The sequence below is a fragment of the Hyaena hyaena genome, unplaced genomic scaffold (genome assembly GCF_003009895.1).
Source record: "Hyaena hyaena isolate Hyena2069 unplaced genomic scaffold, ASM300989v1 scaffold_0, whole genome shotgun sequence".
NCBI classification, from domain to species: Eukaryota; Metazoa; Chordata; class Mammalia; order Carnivora; family Hyaenidae; genus Hyaena; species Hyaena hyaena.
The window spans coordinates 2,830,704-2,853,870 of record NW_024080632.1 but is presented as its reverse complement, the minus strand read 5'-3'; the positions used below and the strand labels follow the sequence as shown (position 1 = coordinate 2,853,870).

At 40.3% G+C, this 23,167-nt stretch overlaps 1 protein-coding gene across 5 annotated transcripts in view; it reads right to left on the bottom strand.

The window, feature by feature from the left end:
• Positions 1-471: 471 nt before the first annotated feature.
• MPHOSPH9 (M-phase phosphoprotein 9) overlaps positions 472-23,167 on the bottom strand; it is a 59,410-nt gene continuing 36,714 nt past the window's right edge. For 4 of the 5 annotated variants that reach the window (XM_039245682.1, XM_039245813.1, XM_039245744.1 and 1 more), the window contains 11 exons: positions 19,362-19,409; positions 18,174-18,238; positions 16,380-16,481; positions 9,538-9,672; positions 8,485-8,660; positions 7,603-7,749; positions 6,536-6,656; positions 5,653-5,756; positions 4,654-4,901; positions 4,269-4,337; positions 472-977 (listed from right to left, as the gene is read on the bottom strand). In XM_039245682.1, the coding sequence (XP_039101613.1) occupies positions 876-977; positions 4,269-4,337; positions 4,654-4,901; positions 5,653-5,756; positions 6,536-6,656; positions 7,603-7,749; positions 8,485-8,660; positions 9,538-9,672; positions 16,380-16,481; positions 18,174-18,238; positions 19,362-19,409 (1,317 nt within the window). In that variant the 3' untranslated portion in view covers positions 472-875. Of the gene's footprint in view, positions 978-4,268; positions 4,338-4,653; positions 4,902-5,652; positions 5,757-6,535; positions 6,657-7,602; positions 7,750-8,484; positions 8,661-9,537; positions 9,673-16,379; positions 16,482-18,173; positions 18,239-19,361; positions 19,410-23,167 lie in introns of those variants that run through there. The other variant, XM_039245953.1, reaches the window with a different exon arrangement.

The following is a 23,167-nucleotide window of genomic DNA, read 5'->3' as shown; positions in this document are numbered from 1 at the left end:
GAGGACTCTGACCGCTGAAGCCATGTGCGCTGAGAAGCACGGCCGCTCTGACAGCCCGGTGGGGCGGAGGCCTGTTTATTTCATCAAAGTTTTATCCATCGATTTATTGTGGCAAGTGGGTCACGGATTCAGAATGATGGGCAGAAAGCTACAGCTCTCCAAATGTTTAACATTTTCTGAAAAGTACTACCTATGTGACTAAAGAATTAGAGTATTATAGGTCTCATTTTTCTTTCCTTGCAAATAATAAAGTTCAAGGGAAACAAAATGAGTTATTCATAGTTTTCAAAGCTTTCCAATATTCTATCATTTCCGTATTTCCATTATTACTATTCTAATATTCACTCCAAGACCTTTTTCCTAACAGCAATTGCATTACCATTTTTTTAAAAATTTCAACACGACTAAAATCCAGGGATGCTGCATTTTTCTTTTGCTTTTTGCAGTCAGCATATCTATCATTATGGAAGCTGTTCTTACGCATTTATTTTAAAAAAAAGAATCATATTCACAATGTAGACCAAGTATACAAAATTAGTGTGCAAAGTTAATTGTAAAAGGAGAACACTATTTGTTTAGAAACAAGCTGCCTCCACTGTTTACGTTTTCTTACTATTGATATAAACTGGAGACTTATACTATTTAAAAATAAGACTTTTTAAATAGTAAAATATACAAGAGATTCCTGAGCATAACAAAAATATCTTGAAAATATGTGGCCATTTGAAGTATAAAATAGCAAGTGTAAAGAATAGCATGATTGTAAAACTACTATTTGAAGGCTTATAAACAGTACAAAATAGTTTGCCTTTTCTGAGTGCATAATTATACGTTAGTGCAAACAAAAATGTCTCAAAATTTAATGGCTACAAATCTCAGAGATTTGCAGAGGTGCGCAAAACATGAAATTTCTTTAATGTCATTCGAACTGAACCCAGTTCTCGATTAATCCTTTCCAAACGATCTTCCAAGGCTTCCTAAGGGAAAATAACAGGAAATGTTTAATTAGATTTTGACATCAAGTTCACTGGTTCTATAATTACCGCCAGATTGACCTTTCTTTTAACTAAAGAGCTAGTATAAACATTAAAATTACAGAATTATTGTGTTTTTTACATATATCGTCTCATTTATATTATTTCTTCAAACTAACAACTTTTCAACTGTTCAAAACAACCGCTGCACCTTAACACATGCTTGTTACGGGCGCTATTTGAAGATGTGGAAATGCCAGCAAGGGCAGAGCAGTTCACTGGAAGGAGGTAATTCCCTGATTGCTGAACTGAGAAGTGAACAAGCAGAACCAAGGAGGTACTTCAGACACTCCACCAGAAGAAATAGACACATCAAACTGCTGCCTTATCTCACTTATAAGTACGTTGAACAACTTTCTTCTGATGAGAATTTCTTTTTTTTTTTTTTTTTTGGTCTATATTCATTTAGTCTTTTTTTTATGTATATGTATTTTAAATATACACATATCCATACACACTTCAGTTTTTTTTTTTAATGTTTTTAATGTTTTTTATTTATTTCTAGGAGAGAGAGAGAGAGACACAGCGTGAGCAGGGGAGGGTCAGAGAGAGACGGAGTCACAGACTGAAACAGGCTCCAGGCTCTGAGCTGGCAGTCAGCACAGAGCCCGACGCGGGGCTCGAACCCACGAACCGCGAGATCATGACCTAAGCGAAAGTCGGACGCTTAACCGACTAAGCCACCCAGGCGCCCCTTCTGATGAGAATTTCTAAGTTAAAAAGGAAGGAAAATGCTGGAAGAGTTCCCCACCCCGCCCAAGAAGCAAGAGATCTCACAATGAATCAATGTAACAATTTCTTTCTTTCTTTTCTTCTCTCTCTCTCTTTGTTTTGAGAGAGAAGAGGAGAGAAAGAACACCCATGAGCAGGGGACAGGGGTAGAAGGAGAGAGGCAGGCTCCATGTCTAGCGCAGAGCCTGACGTGGGCCTTGACCCCACAACCCTGGAATCATGACGTGAGCCAAATCAACAGTTGGACACTCAAACAACTGAGTCACCCAGGCGCCCCACAACTGCTATTTTTAAAAAAAGCAGTACCATTGTTAAGTAAATAGTGCCTGGAATATATATTTAGCATTTTAGATACTTTATTCAATATTAACTCCAATGGTCTCTGCAATAAAACTTAAAAAATTCCTCTTTAACAAGTTTAATTACAAAAGGATCACACGTTCATGATAAAGTATTTAGAAGACAGATGAGTAAATATAACTACTGTTCCTCTTTCCTTTTTTCTGCAGATATGCACATCATTTTTAAGAAAATAAAAACAATCAAATTCTCTACTTAACATTTTTCAATTGAAGTTGTTATGAAATGTCTTTCTATGGTATCATTTTAAATCAATGTGCACTATTCCATTAGATTTAGCCAAGAATCGTTTAGTAGAAATTTAGGTTGCTTCTAATTTTGGATATCACAAATAATGCTGCAATAAATATTCTGGGTTTTTTTAATGTCTGTTTTTTGAGGGGGGCGGGCAGAGAGAGAGGCAGTCAGAGGATCCGAAACAGGTTCTGTGTTGCTGCTGACAGCAGATAGCCCAATGCTTTGGTTGAACTCACCAACTGTGAGATCATGACCTGAGTCAAAATCAGACACTTCCGCAACTGAGCCACCCAAGTGCTCCTGCAATAAATATTCTTAAAACTATTTCTTTATACACATCTGGAGGTATTGCCTTAGGAATCATTTCCAGAGGTAAAATGCTAGGTCCAAATAAGCACAAAATTCTGAAGCTTTGGATATAGGTAAAATCGTACCCCAGAAAGTCTGTGACCATTTCTACTTCCACCTACCGTGTGTGAGAATATAATTTTCTCCATTCTGGGTACTGGGCTTTGGTTCCGCGCCCCCCATTTTTTTTAAATACCTGTCAATGTAATAGGTTTTTTTTGTTTGTTTGTTTTTTAATAATGCTGTTGGGGCACTTGGGTGGCTCAGTCGGTTGAACGTCCAACTTCGGCCCAGGTCATGATCTCATGGTTCTTGGGTTTGAGCCCCACTTTGGGCTCGCTGATGTCAGTGTGGAGTCCACTTCAGATCCTCTGTCCCAACCCCTTCTGTCCCTCCCTCCCTCCCTCTCTTTCCCAAAAACATTTTTAAAAAATAATGCTTTTGTTCAAATGTGTATTGTTTTATACTCATTGGTCAGGCTGAATATTTTTCAGCTTTTTTCCTGCCCAATTTTACCTTTCTCACTTATGAATCTTATATAAGCATCCTCAGCCCCTTTTTGCTGTCACTGGTCCCCTTACTGGACAGAAATATCTTTGCTATTTATGAACAGAAACTACTGCCTTTTAAGTTATTTTGAGAGCTTATAATCATTACATTAAAAAATATTAAACACATGTTTCAGATAAATTTAGCATCAGAGTATTCACAAATTTTCCTTCCCAATAAGGAGGAAGAGTTTCCTGTGTTGAGTCTGACAAATTATTGCGTAAAGACTTTCAGAACAACAAAAACAATAAAAAAGATTTAAAGTCTTAAAGAGAAGTTAGGGAAATAGGCCCTAAAAAATAGACCTCTGCTGTTTTCTTGGCGTTTTGTTCCTTCTGGTATCACAGATCAATCTGAAAATGAACTTTCCCTGAAGTTAAAGGACTGAAAAGCCAAAACATGCAGTTATGTAAGAGACCTATCCCTGTCGTTATGCTTAAAATGTTACAAAAAGAGCCGATTTTAAATGTCCCGTGGTTTCATGCATTTTAATTCTCTCTGAAAAGCAATGAAAAGAAAGGCAGGAGTCGCTTCGCCTGCACCATCTCCTGCTCAGTGATGGAATCACATCTCTCTGTAACCTCTACAGCTACTCCAGCTGCAAAGTACAGTTGCTTCACATGTTTACTAAATGGAAAGGGGTTCTGAAATAAATTAGACTGGGAAGGAAGAAACAAACACCAAAAGGGACATTTAACGTGAGAGTATTAACGTACAATCTATTACAAGACAAACTGCATAGTGGCATGAAGGCATGGACATCTTTTTCATGACGTACAAAGGTCATATCACTTTCTATTCCTGAAAGCTAGCCTGCAGTTCTAACATACTATAATTACCAAACACTTTTCTAAAAGGCTAAAAGTACTATAATTACCAAACACTTTTCTAAAAGGCTAAAAGTTTTGCCCAGTTGCTTCAGGATGCCTAAAACGCCATCTTGGTTAACTGGAGCACTAACCAGCATCCTACCTCTAAAGCAGATTCAAGCTAAGTTAGATATTTCACCTGATTTAATCTTGTCTGCAAAGTGATTCGTCCTCCAGCAGAAGGCATTCGACTTAGCGCTGCCTCAATCTGTTAACACACACAACACACACAAACATATAAAAACAGAAGAATTCAAATTAATGGCAGCAGGGGGGTTTTAACAGAATAGAAAAGAAAGACTTAAGCCCAGTATTTTCTGGTCCATCCCGCCTTCACGTAAGTTCCCTCTGTCCTAATCCACAAGGGCACCTCAGCTCAAATGCATTCCTAGCGCATCTCTGGGAAGTCATCTGCAGTGACTTCCTGGGATGGTCTGACTCAAGTAATTCCCTTCTAACTACCCCTCAGGCATTAGCATTTAAGTTCAGAAAAAGACTTTTTTTAAGTTTTTGCTTGCTTTTACCTGGTCTTTTTCTTTTGTAAGTTCATCAAAAAACCGTTCCGTTTCAGCTAGGGTCCTGATTTTTGCTGTATATTCAAAATCATGACCGTGTGGTGCTACTGACGCGGGCTCACACTGTTCATAGCTGACTGACTTATTCTTCTCCCAGGCTGATCTCACAGACACTTTCTTCCCTCCATTTGGCAACAGTTCGGGAGAAGAGCTATGATTAACATGGATGTCGGCGGCTGTTTCTGAATATTTCTTTTCTGTCAGAGAAAAAAGAAATTTATTTCTTACCAATTTTCCTAATAGATCCTATTCATAACTATATATGTTATCCAACTTCACTTTCTGAAAATGGCTAACACACACCAAAAAAACAATGAAAAGAGACAAAACAATCAATCCTATTTCTCCACAGAATTCTAAGTTTTACCCTCGGTCTGACAATCTGCACAACTTCCCTAAGTCAAGGTATGTGAACTTTCTGTAAAGTTAAAGGAACTTTAAACTTAAAGCCCAAAAAATAACCAAAAAAAAAAAAAAAAGAAGTTAAACACTAACTACACGCTCTTGGACACACAGCCACACCAGCGGTGAAAAGCTAGAGTCTCAATGGCCTGCCCAGTGACCCACATACATTATCTTCTAACTTTATTCCAAACTTAGAAGATAAATGAGAAAAAAGAATAAAAAAAAGTCACCGAATACCTAAGCTGCAGAGAAATTACAGAATATAAAAGTAAAGAGAATAACTGAATGGTATGGCCCTGGTAAGTAAGCAATAACATTCCCTGTACCTCAGTTTCCCAAGTTTTCAAAGAGGATCACAACACTGACACACAATATGAGCATCACATATGCTTATTAATAACTTAGAGGCCCTCGGGCAGAAAAATTATTTAACATTTAACATTAATTATTTAACATTATAATATTTAGAACCTTGAAAAGATACCAGAAATTCACGAAACAAAGGACTAAAACCATAACTAATAATTTTTTAGGAAAAGATACCTTCTGAGTCATCTAGAGGAAGAAACTGGAGTTGTTTTCTTGGATTGGTACGTTGTAACGCAGACACAGGAACAGTATCTAAATCATCCAAAAGTATATCAAATCTATTGAATGAAGCAAGTTACTTGTGAGAAAAAAATGTTAACTGATTTTCCCTATCTCCACTAGAAAGATGAGCTGGCATTCAGTTAACTCACGTATTGTTTAAAAAGAAAGTCGGTCGTGCAATTTTCTAAAATTTTTATTTCTAACACAAAATTATAAATTAGAGACTTAAAGCATTTATCCATATGGTATCTCCTTTGATCATTATAACAACCTTATAAAATAAGCAGGGCAGGTATTATTATCCCCACTTTACAGAAGAGGAAGCTGAGATTCAATGTGCTTAAGTAATTTCTCCAAGAGCCTGGTAAGAGCTAGGTTACCAGCTCCTACGTCTTAGGAGTCAGTGGCTTCCCCCGGTCGCACACACTGCTGAGTATACGTCAGAGGACAACTTTTTCAGGCGCCCAGGGAAACTTACGTTTAGTGCCAGGGCCATACCAGGACAGCCCACCTTCTTGTACAAATGGCTCAAAAATTTCCCTCTATCATTAACCTTTTCAGGAAAACAAAGAATTACCATTTATTCTATATCCAAAAGCTGGAAGGGATTCTGAGGCGATAAACTCAGGAGTAGCCGATTTATATAGTTAAAAACCGTTCTCATGTTTTGTAGTCCTTCTTTTAGTATGACATTCATTTAAATTATTTAAATCCACAGAGTACCCACTGATGATGAAAAATCAGTGATAGCTACAGGCATAAACTGACACTTTTGTAAAAAAAAAAAAAAAATCAAGAATATATATATTTTAATCTACTATTTTAGAGAACTTACCGGGTTGGACTGCTTTCATTTTTGCTAAGTAGATGACTAAATCCTGGGGACAAATTTTCTTTAGGGGATCGCTTTGGACTATAAGCCACAGTCACTGGTGTTAACATAATCTCTCTTTTTGCTACGGAAGAAAATGAAGAAGAAATATTCTTTTTCTTCTATATAATACATATACTGGCAAAACATGCTTTCTTTTTCAGAACATTTTCTAACTTTAAGTGGAATACAATTTCACTATAAAACTTTCCAAAAGATAAATAAGAGCAAACAAAAATAATTCACAATGCTAACATCTAGAGGGAACCACTGTCAACATTTTAGTGCATCAGACTGTAGTTTCAGCACCCCGACTCAAAACTGGTTTTTCAGGATTTTAGAAGTCAACTGGAAATAAGATGGAAACACCAGTAAACCAGTGAACATTCCTATAACACAGTTATATACAAATATCCTCAGGTGTTCTGAAAATGGAAAATTGAGAAAACAGAAACCCAATGCTTAACCTTTAAAACCACATCCATAATTGGCTAAAGAAGCCCGAGGTAAATATATGCAAAGAAGCATCTTTTGTAAGCTAGTTTAATTTGTTTGAACTCATGTTTAGATAACTGTCAATGATCTACCAGTGTGAAGTGGTATTAGTTACAAAAAACATTTTGCTTGCGGCACCTGGGTGGCTCAGTCAGTTAAGCGTCTGACTTCGGCTCAGGTCATGATCTCACAGCTCGTGAGTGCAAGTCCCGCATCAGGCTCTGTGCTGACAGCTCAAAGCCTGGAGCCTGCTTCAGATTCTGTGTCTCCCTCTCTCTCTCTCTGTCCCTCTCCCACTCACAGTCTCTCTCTCTCTCTCAAAAATAAATAAACAAAAAAAAAATTTTGCTGGACACACAAAATACATTAGTGTACTGTGATTTCTTCAGCTCTAGTCGTAGTATCTGTGCAATCAAGCAATGTTGTTATTGAACAAGAGTCTATTTAGGGATCCTGTGTTCAAAGCACTCTACTAGGTGCCAGGGAGAGTGGAAGGCCAACAGAAAACCCTAGAGATATATACACCAAACTCTTACTTGGAGTACTTGATTTACGAGTTGAAGGGGGTAAAGACGAGGATCTCTGTGAAGCAGAGTTAAATCTCTTCTGTCTTTGTTGGGCACATTTGTCTGGGGACCGACTTGCACTGACAGGCGTTTCAGTTTGCCGAGGATTCACTAGTTCTATAACAGACAAATGTCAAAAAATAAACAAACAAAACAAACCTAGCCTCAGGTAGCTACCTTTTTTAACAGATGATTATGCCAAGCATGCAATTTTCATTATCTAGGTTAGAATGATTCTTTGCAAATGCACGTTATGAGGATAAAAAAACAATGCTGGATGAAGAAAAATGTGGGAGTTTGTAATGAACTCATTCTGGCTCCCTGTTTACAAGTGCCATTCAAGGTGATTTCTCCAGAGAGATTATTTTTAGAAAGCAGGTCACTAATTTATTTACTAGGAGATACTGCTTTGGAGAATGCAATGCTGAAGACCTAAGAGTGTGATCAGCGGGCCCGACCAAGTGAGCGCACTAGAGTAAGTAGGAGGAGACGCAAGTACCGTTGACCTGCACTTGTGAGAAGAACAGGACTACCACACTTCTCCTGCCGAGGTGCTCATTAACCAAGAAAGGAAGAGGAGAAAATGGTACATCTCATTTTATGAATACCAACAGTCTGTCTTAACACTCTGACGTGATTTAGAAATTTTCTAAATATCTTTAAGAATGCCACACAACTGTTTACTAAATCAGCATGTAACACGCAGTCTGCTTTGATAAAAGGTGCATGTCATGCCATGGCTGTGATAAGTTATGAACCAGGGGATTTAAAGAAGGTGATGTAACTGGGGGCGAAGGGGAAGGTGTCTAGAATCTATTACCTATCTCTATCAAACAAGGAAAAAATGCTTACTATTTGAAGTGTCCTCTTTCTCTGTCTGTGTGCCCCAACTTTTAAATATTTTTCCTTCATCAAGTTCTTTTAAGGCTTTCATGATTGGTGTATCTGAAGTCTCTCTTGGTTTCTTTATCAATAAGCTTCCTGGTGAACTTCCAGATGAAGAATCCTTTTCCGGAGGAGAATGGTACCTTAAATAATAATTGTAAGACATGCAGTGCTATGGACTGAATATTGGGTCCCCTCGACCTAAAGCTCGTATGCCGAAGCCCCAATCCTCAGTGGATGGTGGTAGGAGGTGAGGCCTTGGGGAGGCGATTTGATTTAGAGGAGATCATGAGAGTGGGGCCTCCGTGATGGAACTGGTGCCCTTATAAAAAGGAGTGATACAACATCTCTCTGTCCGCACACCTTCACCGAGGAAAGACCATATAACTAGGAAGAGGAACCTCACCAAGAACCCACTATGGGGCAGCACCCCTATTTCAGACTCTCAGCCTCCAGAACCGCAGGAACAAGTGTTTCTTGTTTAAGCTGCCCAGTCTGTGGTGACGTGATACAGAAGCCTGAGCTAAGACAGAGCCCCTGGGTGCTGGCAGAGAGTACCAGGAGAGCTAACAATCACGCGGCGCAGCGGGAGCGAAGACGTATGCTCTACAACACAAATACGTTACGTCGAACCTGCATGTACCAGACCAGGGCTTCCCCGTCGTTTTCCCAGCCTCGCACAGGCAGGAATATGGTATTTACATGGTGCTCGGGAGTAATATGGTTGCTCGGGCTATCCAGAGGGTGAGAGCATCAATCCCTTGCCCTAACCGAGAGCCCGTGCACAGCACACCACTGTGTCAGGAACACAAAGTGGGGGGCGCTCCGCACAGCCTTTAATGGTCATGAACCCAAAAAGCATTAGTTTTTCAAAGTAAACTGAAAATCAGGTCCTCAAAATTAAGGCACGAAAGCAACACAGAAAAGGCTCTTTGTATCTTCCTGAACATTTAAGGGCAATTAAAATCTCTATGAAACCATATCGGTTCCTAAATACGACCTTTGGCAAAACTGCCTTACCCGGGAACACAGGTTTCCACCAGCTGGTTATTCACTCTGTTATCCTCAGTGTCCAAAGGCTGCCCGGTAAAGATGGAATACTCTGCGCCTGGTATCAGCCACTTGCGCCTGCTGACGTCGGAGGTGGCCAGCGTGCTAGGACAATGAGAAACGATCTGAGGTGTGACAGGCTCATGCTTCGGTTCAGACAACACATACAGAAAACGACCTGCTTTGAAATGTTATATACACATGTGTACAGGCATTTAAAAACTGCATAAAGCAACCTTAGGTTACATACGTGAATTCTGTTTTATGGTTTTCAGATCCAACTGAACTGTTGTTTTAGGTTTCTGCTGCTCTGGAATATTTCTGCAGCTCAGTCAAGATTCAGGTACTCTCCTATCTACACAGCTCTGAACACCCCCAGCAACTTCCCACCACACTTCCTGTGCTTCATACCCACCTTGGAGCTCAGGCCACAGCTGTGCAAGCCAGACTACCCTTCCTGGTCCTACCAGACCAGCACAGAAACATCCTCTATCTGCACAGCCAATGCAGTAGCCACATACTGGTACTGAACACCCTAATTGTGGCTAGTGAGATGAAGAGCCAATTTTTAAATGCTATTTAATTTTAATTAACTTAAAAACTTTTTTTAAGTCTTTTTTTTTTCCTTTGGTTTATTTATTTTTGAGACAGAGAGAGACAGAGCATGAGTGGGGGAGGGGCAGAGAGGAGGGAGACACAGAATCTGAAACAGGCTCCAGACTCTAAGCTGCCAGCACAAAACCCGATGTGGGGCTTGAACCCATGGAATTCGAGACCATGATCTGAGCCAAAGTCGGACACTTAGCCAAATGAGCCACCCAGGCGCCCCTAAAAACTTTTTTTAATGTTTCTTTATTTTTGAGAGAGACAGCGCAAGCAGGGGAGGGGCAGAGAGAAGGGGAGACGCAGAATCTGAAGCAGGCTCCAGGCTCTGGGTTGACAGCAGAGAGGCTGATGCAGGGCTCCAACTCACGAACTGTGAGGTAATTTTAATTAATTTAAATTTAATAGCCACACATGGGGACTGGCACTAAGATACTGAGTAGTGCATCCAGGCTAGTACCTCCCCTATCTTATGAAAACCCTGCCTAATGAGGCTCACACAGCATGCATCACCTGGCCCTTCGCTAGACTCCAGAACTGGTCTCATCTTCACCACACCTCCTCCAGCCCCCACTCTGGGCAATGTCAGTGTCCAAATAGATGAGCGGTCCAGGACCCCTCCTAGTGACTGGACTCTACTCCTGCTCACTCACCCCCATCAGCACACATTCACTGGACTTTGTCATCACCAGAGAACATCCCCCCACTTAAGAAATCATGACTCCAAAGATTCTTCTGGTTCACGTGCCCAGGCATCACCAGGGCACTGTGCCCCCAAGGCCTGTGATCCCTGGCCTCACCATTTTCCATGTGTCAACCCCTCCACTTCCCCCCTACCTACTCTGGGATGCACACTCTCGGTAAGAGTTACTCAGTGCCTTGGACCCCTTCCCCGCTCACCTCCCATCACACCCAACTGAGCAGAGATCTAAGCCTGGAGGACTACAGTGGCCTCACTTCTGAGTATCTACACTCCTACACTTGGGCTTTGCTGGAAAAAAGCCACCCATCTGTGCAGACCCACCGGGCTATCATTACAGAATCACTATCACCATCTCAATAGACACCCAACACTGGCTGGCAACATACCTTTCTGTAATCAAGGAGCTCCAATTCTCCAACAGGACTACCTTTCACCTTCTCCACCTTCCTCAAACCTCTCACCCAACCCTGATGGTCAGGTGATAACCTCGCATCACACTGGGGTGGAAAAGAGAAACCTGGAGAAGAGAGAGGTCTTCCTCCCTCTGCTCCCTTTCACAGTCAAATTTCTTATGACATGCCTCTTCATTTTCATTTCAACTCCCAGTCACTCCCTAGATTTGGTCCTCTATTTTTAAATTAAGAAACATTCCAAACATTTTTAGAAAATTACATGGTGGCACAGTCAGTTAACCATCCAACTTTGGCTCAGGTCATGAGGTAGCCTATAAGTTTAAGCCCCGCGTCGGGCTCTGTGATGACAGGCCTGGAGCCTGCTTCGGATTCTCTGTCTCCCTCTCTGTCCCTCCCCTACTGCTGCTCTGTCTCTCTGTCTCTCTCTCTCTCAAAACTAAATACACATTAAAAATTTTTTTAATTAAAAAAAGAAAATTACAAAGGACACTATGAGCATTCACCTGTACTTGGTTTTAACAAATGTTAACATCTTACCACACATTTTCAATGGAAAGATATGAAATTCTGTATATACGGTTGTTTGTATTTTTTAAATTATATCCACATCCTTCTAATGCTGCTGCTTCTACTCAACATGTTTCAGATTTCCCCATGTTACTACAGACAGGTGTGTCATTTTAATCATTTACCTGCAGTATGACTATACCGCCCATTAGACTTTTTCCTGTTGTGGATGTTTAGTTTCTAACACATCACCTTTCAACAGTGCTACGATTAACACATGTAGGAATTCCTCTAAGGTAAATACCTAAAACCGGAAGTGTACAATTTAGGGTGTACATATCTGGAGTCTTAGTGGATACTGCCAAATCACGCTCCAGACAAGCTTACTGATTTTCAGTCCAACCACTACTTTGAGAGTACCTCTTTCTTCACATCTTTGCCAAACTTGCATTGATTAGAGCTGAAGTCTGGCCTGGCCTGTCTGATGGTATGAGTAGTATCCCAACTTGTTTTAATTTACATTTTCTGATTATTAGTAAAATGAACATCTTTTCATTTTATCAGCCATTATAGATCTTTTTCTGTGAACTGTTTGTTCATATTCTTTCATCATTTTTCTACTGAGGAGACTTTTTCTTTCATAGTTCTTCATATCGTGGACACTAATCCTTTATTGGTTCGTGTTCACTTCAGCATGCATAGACACATAGATTATACTAAAGCACAACTGTCTGCTTGATTATTTGCTATACCTTTTAGATTTTTGAACAGGGAAACACTACAGATACAACTCAAGTCCCCTGTGTACCTCTCCAATATCATTCCTCCCCAAAGCAACCACTCACACTACATTTATAATGTGTACATATGTATTTATTACTACTACGTTTTTTTATAGTTTATTTTTTATTTTTTTATTTTTGAGACAGAGAGAGACAGAGCATGAGCAGGGTAGGAGCAGAGAGAGAGGGAGACACAATCTGAAACAGGCTCCAGGCTCTGAGCTGTCAACACAGAGCCTGACATAGGGCTCAAACCCACGAACTGTGAGATCATGACCTGAGCCAAAGTTGGACACTTAACTAACTGAGCCATCCAGGTGCCCTAATTTATTATTACTTCTTTATGAACCTGTAAGAATACACACAACTATTCTACATGCTTAAGTCAATATAAATAGTATCCTACTTCTTCTGCAACTGGTTTTTTTGTTGTTCCGAATTATGTTCCTAAGACTAAACGATTAACTTCAGTGGTTGGCAAATTTTTCCTATAAAGAGTCAGATAATAAATAAGCTTTCTGTGTTATTTTGTTTTTTGAGTCTTTATAAAATTTTTTTAATGTTTAGTTTTTGAGAGAGAAAGAAAGAGACAGAGTGTGAGCCAGGAAAGGGCAGAGAGAGAGAGAAACAGAATCTGAGGCAGATTCCAGGCTCTGAGCTGTCAGCACAAAGTCCTATGCAGGGCTCGAACCCATGAACTGTGAGATCATGACTTGAGCGGAAGTCAGACACCTAAACAACTGAGCCACCCAGGCGCCCCCATTTTAATGGGTTTTATGAGCCAGATAAGGTTGTTTCTATTGCAACCACTCAACTTTGCCATTGTAATGCAAAGCAGCCACAGACAATACGTAAATGAATAAACTTTATTTATGGACACTGAAATTTGAATTTCATATACTTTTTACATGTATGAAATATTATTCTTTGATTTTTTTTTCCAAAAACATTTAAAAACATAAAACCTTTCTTTGCTCACGGTCCTTCCAAAAACGGACAAGTAGGCTGGATTTGGGCTGAGGGCTGTGCTTGCCAACTCCTGATCTAGCAAGTGCATTGTCACACACAGCACCATGCACAAATGTATTGCAATATATTAACATTCCAGTTGTTAGCCATACCGGTCACCTTCAGTCATTCTACGCAACATTCTCAACGGACGTTCACATCTGTCCCTCTGGGCAAACCACTCTCCAGCCCATCAAGCCCTGGCTGGCGCACCCAGGGCTCCCCACTCCCCCTCACTCACTCTCTCAGCAGCGGCCATGCCACCAGCCACTGTGGGGTTCCTCCCAGCACGCTGGCAGCTCTTTCTCAGCTTCTTGTGCCAACCCTGTCCCAACATCAGGACCTTGGGGTTCTTCAGAGCTTTGTCCTACACCACCTACCCCATGGTCCAGCGCTATGGAATGATAATTCTACAATTTGTGACTTCAACATAAGATCTTATTTCTGAGCTCCAAATGCAAATCTATAATCACCTGCTGGATTCCCATTTGGAATCTGTAGGAATCCCAAACTAAAATATCCGAAATGGAAATTCTGATCCTTACCCCATGGTCTGCTCTTCCCATTTCTTCCCTAGTTGAGTATATGGCACCCTGAGTGGCTCCAGACAGAAACCAAGGTGTTACCGGACACCTCCCTGTCTTATCTTGCCATATCATTCTTAGCCAGGTTCTGTGGATCCCACCTCCAGAGCCCTCACACCTTTCTCTCTGTCCATTTCTACGGACACCACCCAGCGGACACTATCTCTCCCAGCACGACGACAGCCTAGTTAGTGTGTCTGCTTCTACTCTTTTCCTCGCCATCTTCTCTTCATGGCAGGCGCATTAAAAAAATACAAATCAGATGACGCAATTTTATATACAACCTTTCAGAGGCTTCCGAACAGACTTAGAGTAAAATCCAAACTCTTGGCCATGTATGGCTTAGAAGGTGATGTGTGACAGTCTAAGATTCCATCAGGACCTACTTTACCTCTTGCTGGCGATATTCAGGCCACACAGGCTTCCCCCAGGTTCTTCAAACATGTAAGCTCTTTCCTACCTCAGGACACAATAAGGCTAATTTCTCTGCCTGGAACATCCCCTCCCTCACGCCCCCATCCCAGCAACTCAGCACAGGGCTCAGTTCCCTGCTTACAAGTCACTTCCACAGAAAGGCCTTCCCTGACCCCAATCCCATCCCACCTTTGTTCTCTTGCAAATGTTCAATTTCAGTTACTTACAATTTTTTTTTCTTTAAATAATTCACTATGTTCTAACTTAAGATTAATTAACAAAGATCTAGAGGGGCACCTGGGTGACTCAGTTGGCTGAGCATCCAACTTTGGCTCAGGCCATGATCTTGCAGTTTGTGAGTTCGAGCCCCACGTCCGGCTCTGTGCTGACAGCCAGAGCCTGCTTCAGATTCTTTGTCTCCCTCTCTCTGCCCCTCCCCCACTCGTGCTCTGTCTCTCAAAAATAAACATGACAAAAAAATTTTTTTTAATAAATAAAAAGACCTAGAGAAAGCTTCTCACTTGACAATTACAACTTAGAAAGGTTAAAATTTACAATTTTATAATCTTTCTGATACACATCGATTTTACGACCTTATGATCTACTCATTTAATATTCTTTATAAAATCGTAATAAAAACCAATTCTAATATGAGAAAAACAGTTCTAGGGGCACCTGGGTGGCTCAGTTGGTTAAGCATCCAACTTTGGCTCAGGTCAAGACCTCAGAGTTCATGGGTTCAAGCCCCGCGTGGGACTCTGTGCTGACATTGAGGAGGCTGGAGCCTGCTTCAAATTCTGTATCCTCCTCTCTCTCTCTGCCTCTCCCCACTCACACTCTGTCTCTCTCTCTCTCAAAAATAAATAAACATTAAATAAATAAAACATTAAAAAAATTAAAAAAAAAAAAAAAAAAAGGGGCGCCTGGGTGGCTTAGTCGGTTAAGCGTCCGACTTTCGCTTAGGTCATGATCTCACGGTTCGTGGGTTCGAGCCCCGCGTCGGGCTCTGTGCTGACTGCCAGCTCGGAGCCTGGAGCCTGTTTCAGTCTGTAACTCCCTCTCTCTCTGACCCTCCCCTGCTCACGCTGTCTCTCTCTCTCCTGGAAATAAATAAAACATTAAAAAAATTTAAAAAAAATAAATAAATAAATAAATAAATAAATAAACATTAAAAATATTTTTAAAAAAAGAAAAAACAGCTTTATAAATATATCATCAAGATAATGCTCTGAGATTATAACAAGGCTAATTCTGAATAACTAAAAAAACTAAAAAGAAATCCTTACAACCTAATAAAGATCTACTATCTTTGTAGGTCTTTCTGTTAACATAAGAATACAATTTCTGGAATTTTAGGGCTAAAAGACCTTTGGAGATGCTCCAGCCCAATGTCCTTGTTTTCACAGATAATAAAATTGAGCTAAAAAAAAAAAAATTAAATGATTTGCCTAAGGTCACACAGCTGGGCCGAGTCAACGAACAAAAACATTCTAGGTCTTTTTACACTCCATCAAATTCTACTCCCTCCTTTTGGCAAATGCCTCTGCATAAGAGCTTTTATAATATCTAATAATTATATGGTTTTATTTTTGTTTTTTAAGTAAGATCTACACCCAACATAGGGCTCTAACTCATGACTGAGCTATCGAGGTGCCCCATAATTAGATGTTTTTACACATCTAAATTCTATAATGACACTTAACCCTGACTTTCTCATGACTTAGACAGGTGAGTTTCTCAGTTCACTAAAAGAGTGCACCTATTTCCAGCTTTACCGAGATTAAACAAAATCACTTACTTGGCACGTGAGGATCTCACAGGAGTTCTAGAATTGTGGCGAAGACTTAACATATTTTCATGCTCTACTTGCTTGACCTGAGCTTCAAGTTTTGAAATTGTTCTAATTCAAAAGCAATAAGATAAATTAAGCACACAATAGATTTTAAATATAGTTCCACTACAAATTACTTAACAGACCCTTCTAGAAACTGCACTGTTGATTTGCCTAAGGTCACACAGCCTAAGGTCCATACACCTGTTTTCATAGTAAAATGGCACCAGTAGGCTTTAAAAAAGCTGAACAAAACTGAAAAATAAACTGAAAGACAAATACATTAAACTCTACAAAGAAGCATTTCATAAACTACAACCGAAGGAAAAGGGAACAAATGGCTTTTATATAACCAAGGAAATAAAGAAAAATTATAAATCTGACCTCAGATTAAAACACATGGTATAGGGGCGCCTCGGTGGCTCAGTCGGTTAAGCATCTAACTCTGGCTCAGGTCATGATCTCACAGTTCGCGGGTTCGAGCCCCTCGTCGGGCTCTGTGGTGACAGCTAGCTCTGAGCCTGGAGCCTGTCTCTGATTCTGTGTCTCCCTCTCTCTCTGACCCTCCCCTGCTCATGCTGTCTCTCCTTCTCTCTCAGAAATAAATAAAACATTTAAAAATTAAAAAAAAAAAAAAATGGTACAAATTTAAAAAATAAAGTACTCAAAAATAAACTTCAATTCTAACATGTCTAATTCTGAGCATATATATTCATGCATATGAAATACAGATAGGTAATGCTTTCACAAAAGAGAAAGCAGATTTAATATAATATCCAAGAAAAGAGCTAATAAGAACTTCCTAATTTTTTAAAGACACAAAGGCTAAATTATCCTGAACTATCTACCTACAGGCAACTCACCTCATTTGTCCCATGTTCAGAATAAAAGCCTATTTTCAAATTTACCAACAGGGGGTAAGTACTCTGGTACTTCTGCTTTGAAGCTACCTTGGCATTCTTTCTGTTTTCTTAAGCTTTGCCTCTGTGTTTGTATCCTTGTAACCTCAAGTTCTTGTCTGCCCTGCTGCAAGGAGGGTTTGAGAAAGAACAGCTCTAGCAGGCTGACACTTCATGCCGTGACAAGGAAGCTATGGCAGAACTGAATGCATCCCAGCAAAGACTTGAGCAAATGAGCAGGCCAGGCGGCAGCTGCATTCTCTCCAACGGCAGATCCTTAGGAGTGCGGTAAAATCTCCAAATAAGGGATGTATCTTCAAATATAAATACAAAAGCACGCTCCAAAGCCAATTAGAAGTAACTAATCATTTGGCGTGGGGACCATTTATGACTCTGTTTCTATCTTATTAAGCAAAAGAGTTCACAAATATAGTCCCCTAAACCAGGTTTTTAAGAAAGTAGATGGTCATAAAGTTGGTATGAATGCTATTTTCTTTTAGGAGCACTAAAATCATTTGGTGAACTAGACTGCCTCTTAAAATTCTCTTTTTTATTTTTTTAGATAGATTAAATTTCTTTTCAATGGTTTAGTATCACTTAGATCTTGCTATGCTGACAAAATACATAATGTTTCAGGACTGCATACTTCTCAAGCACAACCACCAATATACTCTAATCATTTAAAAATCTTTGGCTAAAATCAAATGTATTTCTAGGTCAGGGAAAGATGAGAATAAAACCTGACCTCCAAGTGCCTAAAAATCCTCAAGAAAAACTTTTAATTGTTTTCAGTACAGACACATCTTTACATGCTAAAAGAATAGAAGCATAACTATCTTATTAATAAGATAACACACCTTACCTTTTCAAATCAGAAATCTGAGTTTGTGCATCAAGCAATTTGTTCTCGGTTGTATTTAATGTATCCTATGAAATTAAAGGAAAAAATTCAGATAAGTGGAATAGTCAAAATATACTTTTAAGATACATAATATAAAACAAATCTAAGGTTACACCATAGAGAATTAGGCAAATACTCAGCAAATACAGCATCAACCACAGAGCCAATATACACAATTCAAGGGAAAAAATGAGAGAGCAAAACGATGGTTGATACAAGTTATGTACATGACCTGTGTAATAGGTATAGCCTATGATGCTTTCCTTAATTCCACACAATCCAGTGTCAAAATCGGCATATTTTAACCACAACTTGCCTAGAACCTCAGTAGATGGCAAAACAAATACACAGGTATTTTGCCATTTAGTACAATTTTAGATGTGATGAGTGGCTCCTGACCCTCCAGAACTCCCGCCTGCCTAGCTGTGTAGGCCTTTTCGCCAACCCTGAGTGATCACCAATACTCTGGACCCCACTTACAGCATTATTGTGGGGTTTTGTGGAATTCAAATATATAGTTCCCAAACAGAGCTTACATTAAGAATTCAAACATTATTGGGGCGCCTGGGTGGCTCAGTTGGTTAGGCGTCTGACTTCGGCTCAGGTCATGATCTCACAGCTCATGAGTGCAAGTCCCATGTCAGGCTCTGTGCTAACAGCTCAAAGCCTGGAACCTGCTTCAGATTCTGCATCTCCCTCTCTCTGCCCCTCCCCTGCTAACCTCTATCTCTCTCTCTCAAAATTAAATAAACATTAAAACATTTTTTTAAAAAAAGAATTCAAACATTATCAATAAACTCAAACAATTCCACAAAAAGCTACTGCTTTAAAAAACAAAACTTCGTATTTAAATATTATTAAATAAATATCTTCATCTGTATGGCTCTTCTTCTAAAAATTTCATCTCAACTCATCTCAAATACAACAGCCATTCAATATTTCTGAATAGCGGCGACTTAAATGGGCAAATATTTGTAAATAAGGATGCTGACAAGAGACGAGGAAGGCACAGAGAGAGGGCCTAACTTAGGCGGCTAGATGGAGGTGGAGGAGGGAGAGGAAAGGAGGAGAAAGAGTCAGCCCTCTTCATTTCCAACCCAGTGTTTCTACCCCTCCATGATGTTCAGAACATGAATCATCAACCATTACCTTTACTCTTTCGTGTTCTTTTCCAAGGGACTCATACTCTCCTAGGAGCTATAAGGAAAAACAAAGAATTGCACCACAAAGTTAAACATTATAATAACAACTCAGAGATAGTCTATAAAATAGCTGCCCATACTCTAAAAATGGAAATGTCATGAAACAGAAAAGTCAACACTTTGTTCCAGATTGAATGAGACTAAAGAGATAACAGAAATGAATGTAAGGCTGATCCTGGGTTGGATCCTGGACTGGGAAAAAAGAGTCATCAAAATAATAATTTGGATGTAGGGGTGCCTGGATGTCTCAGTCGCTTAAGCATCCGACTTCGGCTTAGGTCACGACCTCACAGTTTGTGGGTTCAAGCCCCACTTTGGGCTTTGTGTTGACAGGCAGCTCAGAGCCTGAAGCCTGCTTCTGATTCTGTGTCTCCCTCTCTCTCTGCCCCTCCCCTGCTCATGCAGTCTCTCTCTCTCTCAGAAATACATTAAACATTCAAAAAAATTTTTTAAATAATAATATTAATTTGGATATAAATTGCACATTACATTTCTTTACTTTGAATCATTCTGTGACTATGTACAGAAGGCCCTTGTTCTTAGGAAATACATACCAAAAAGTAGGGGTAAAGGGGAATAATGTCTACAGCTTACTCTCAAATGGTTCAAGGAAAAAAACTACATGTGTGAACACATACATGGGAGGTGATAAAGCAAATATGGCAAATGTTAACAACTGTGGTCTTGGGTAAAAGGAATATAATTGTTCTCACAAGTTTTCTGTAAGTTTGAATTTGTTTCAAAATAAAAAGTAAAACGAGAACAATTTAGTATCAGTCAAGGCCCTTTAAGCAGTATTTTATTTATTATTTCATAGGCTTCACACGTGGGGCTTGAACTCACAACCTGAAGATCAAGACCTAAGCAGAGATCAAGAGCTGGATGCCCTACCCACTGAGCCACCCAGGTGCCCCAAGTAAGCAATATTTTAAAAGATTAAAATTTGTGGGGCACCTGGGTGACTCAGTCAGTTAAGTGGCCAAATTAAGCTCAGGTCATGATCTCACAGTTCGTGGGTTCAAGTCCCATGTCGGGCACTTGCTGACAGCTTGGATCCTGGAGCCTGCTTCAGATTCTGTCTCCCTCTCTCTGCCCCTCCCCCGCTCACTCTCTGCCTCTTTCTCTCTCAAAAATAAATAAAACATTTTTTTTAAATTACAAATAGAGGGGTGCCTGGGTGGCTCAGTCAGCTAAGCGTCTGACTTCGGCTCAGGTCATGATCTCACGGTTCGTGGGTTCAAGCCCCACGTCAGGCTCTGTGCTGACAGAGCCTGGAGACTGTTTTGGATTCTGTGTCTCCCTCTCTCTCTGAACCTCCCCTGTTCATGCTCTATCTCTCTCTCTCTCTCGGAAATAAAACATTAAAAAATTTTTAAGAAATAAATAAAATTACAAAAAGAAAGCACAATCACAAGTCTAATATAATTAGGTTACTTTTTAAAAATGCATATATGTGAGAGTTTTTATTAAAGAAGACAGATTCAAAGAATTTTCTTCTTATCCTGAGATCCCACTAAATTAACAATGAGGCAGAGAAATCAAGAGGTAACCGCAACAGAGAGAGATTTCAATGAAGATGCAGTAAGGCAGAGAAGCTATAACCTTCAGTGCTTGAATATGGGTTTCTAATGGTAACCGGCTGATCTCTTCATAACCCTGCGGGACTAGGGAGTTGAATCTCAGGTTCTCTGAGCTGTCAGCACAGAGCCCGACGTGGGGTTGTCACTCACAAGCCGTAAGATCATGACCTTAGCTGGTCAGACACTCATCCGACTGAACCACCCAGGCACCCCATCTAACCACTCAACTTTAGGACTTTTAGCCAGTTCTGGTCAGCCTGTGCTTCCACCCTGTCTAGAGCCTGCTTTGGATTCTGTGTCTCCCTCTTTCTGCCCCTCCCCTATTCACACTCTGTCTCTCTCCCTCTCTCTCCTTCAAAAATAAACATTAAAAAAATAAGTAAAATTTTTAAAAATTAAAAATAAATAAAGTTGAGTCCAGGACCCTCCCCCATCCTATACAGCAGCGGACTGCCCTGCCAGACAACAGGACTCAGTGAATGAGAATGAGACACAAATGCAACTTTGGAAACCCAAATGTAGCAGGTGGAGGAAGCAAAGGGATAAGGAGAAGATGGAAAAGTTTTTCAAAAACTTTGAATGACTTTGAACAACATCAACAAAACCCAACTTGGCTCCCCATCCCTCACTGCCACCAGATCCTGGGTGAAAGGTCCCAGACAAGAGACTGGGAGACTCTTCCTTGGGAAAACCAAACAATCCCAGAAAAAAGACCCCTACATAATCACTCCATGATTGCTGGTAAGTAAAGGCTACCAGGAAGTAAGTCGCATTTGTACACACACAATCTCCAAATGGCTTTTGACTGCCTCCCTCTTAAATGTGAGTCTACAGTAAAAGAACCAACATTTAAGAAAATAAAAAAAGCAGAAACATTCAATAAGAAGCTGATTTAAAAATGAAAGGTTAACTTAGAAGAAGTAATAAAACTAGGGGCGCCTGGGTGGCTTAGTCGGTTGGGTGTCCGACTTTCGCTTAGGTCATGATCTCGCGGTTCGTGGGTTCGGGCCCCGCGTCAGGCTCTGTGCTGACTGCCAGCTCAGAGCCTGGAGCCTGTTTCAGTCTGTGACTCCCTCTCTCTCTGACCCTCCCCTGCTCACGCTGTCTCTCTCTCTCTCTCCTAGAAATAAATAAAACATTAAAAAAAAAAATTTAAAAAAAAAAAGGAAGTAATAAAACTAAAGAAGTATTAAAAGAGGGGCGCCTGGGTGGCTTAGTCGGTTGAGCGTCCGACTTTCGCTCAGGTCATGATCTCGCGGTTCGTGGGTTTGAGCCCCGCGTCGGGCTCTGTGCTGACTGCCAGCTCAGAGCCTGGAGCCTGTTTCAGAGTCTGTGCCTCCCTCTCTCTCTGACCCTCCCCTGCTCACGCTGTCTCTCTCTCTCTCCTAGAAATAAATAAAACATTAAAAAAATTAAAAAAAAAAAAAAAAAAGAAGTATTAAAAGAAAGCTATTATTAATATCCTCAGAGAAATTACAGCTCTATTCATAAAACAAGACCAGAGAGCAATGAAAAACTAGCAACAAGAGAACAAGAAACAGCTCTTAGAAACGAAAAATGAGAGAGAAAATAAATTTAATACTAAGAGCAGAAGATAGTGAACCAAGAGACCATGATGGAAAGTAAAGCATAAATAAGTCTTAGAAAATCAACCCAGGGGCACCTGGGTGGCTCAGTCAGTTAAACGTCCAACTTTGGCTAGATCATGATCTCATGGTTCATGTTTTCAAGCCCCAAGTCAGGTTCTGTGCTGACAGCTCGGAGCCTGGAGCCTGCTTCAAATTCTGTGTCACCCTTTCTCTCTGCCCCTCCCTTGCTTGTGTTTTCTCTCTTTCACAAAAATAAATAAACTCAAAAAAAAATCTGATAAGAAAATATACCAGAATTCTATACTCTAGCCAAATGACATGTGAAAGATCTAAATCTTCATCCAAAATGATTATGGATAATGTTAAAAATTCAAGAAATAGGGGTATCTGGCTGGCTCAATCCCTGGAGCATGCAACTCCTGATCTCAGGGTCGTGAGCTCAAGTCCCACCTTGGGTGTTGAGCTTACTCTAAAAAAAAAGTGGGGGCACCTGGGTGGCTCAGTCGGTTAAGGGTATGACTCTGGGTTTCAGTTCAGGTCATGATCTCACCATCCGTGAGACACAGTTCTCTATGTCAGGCTCT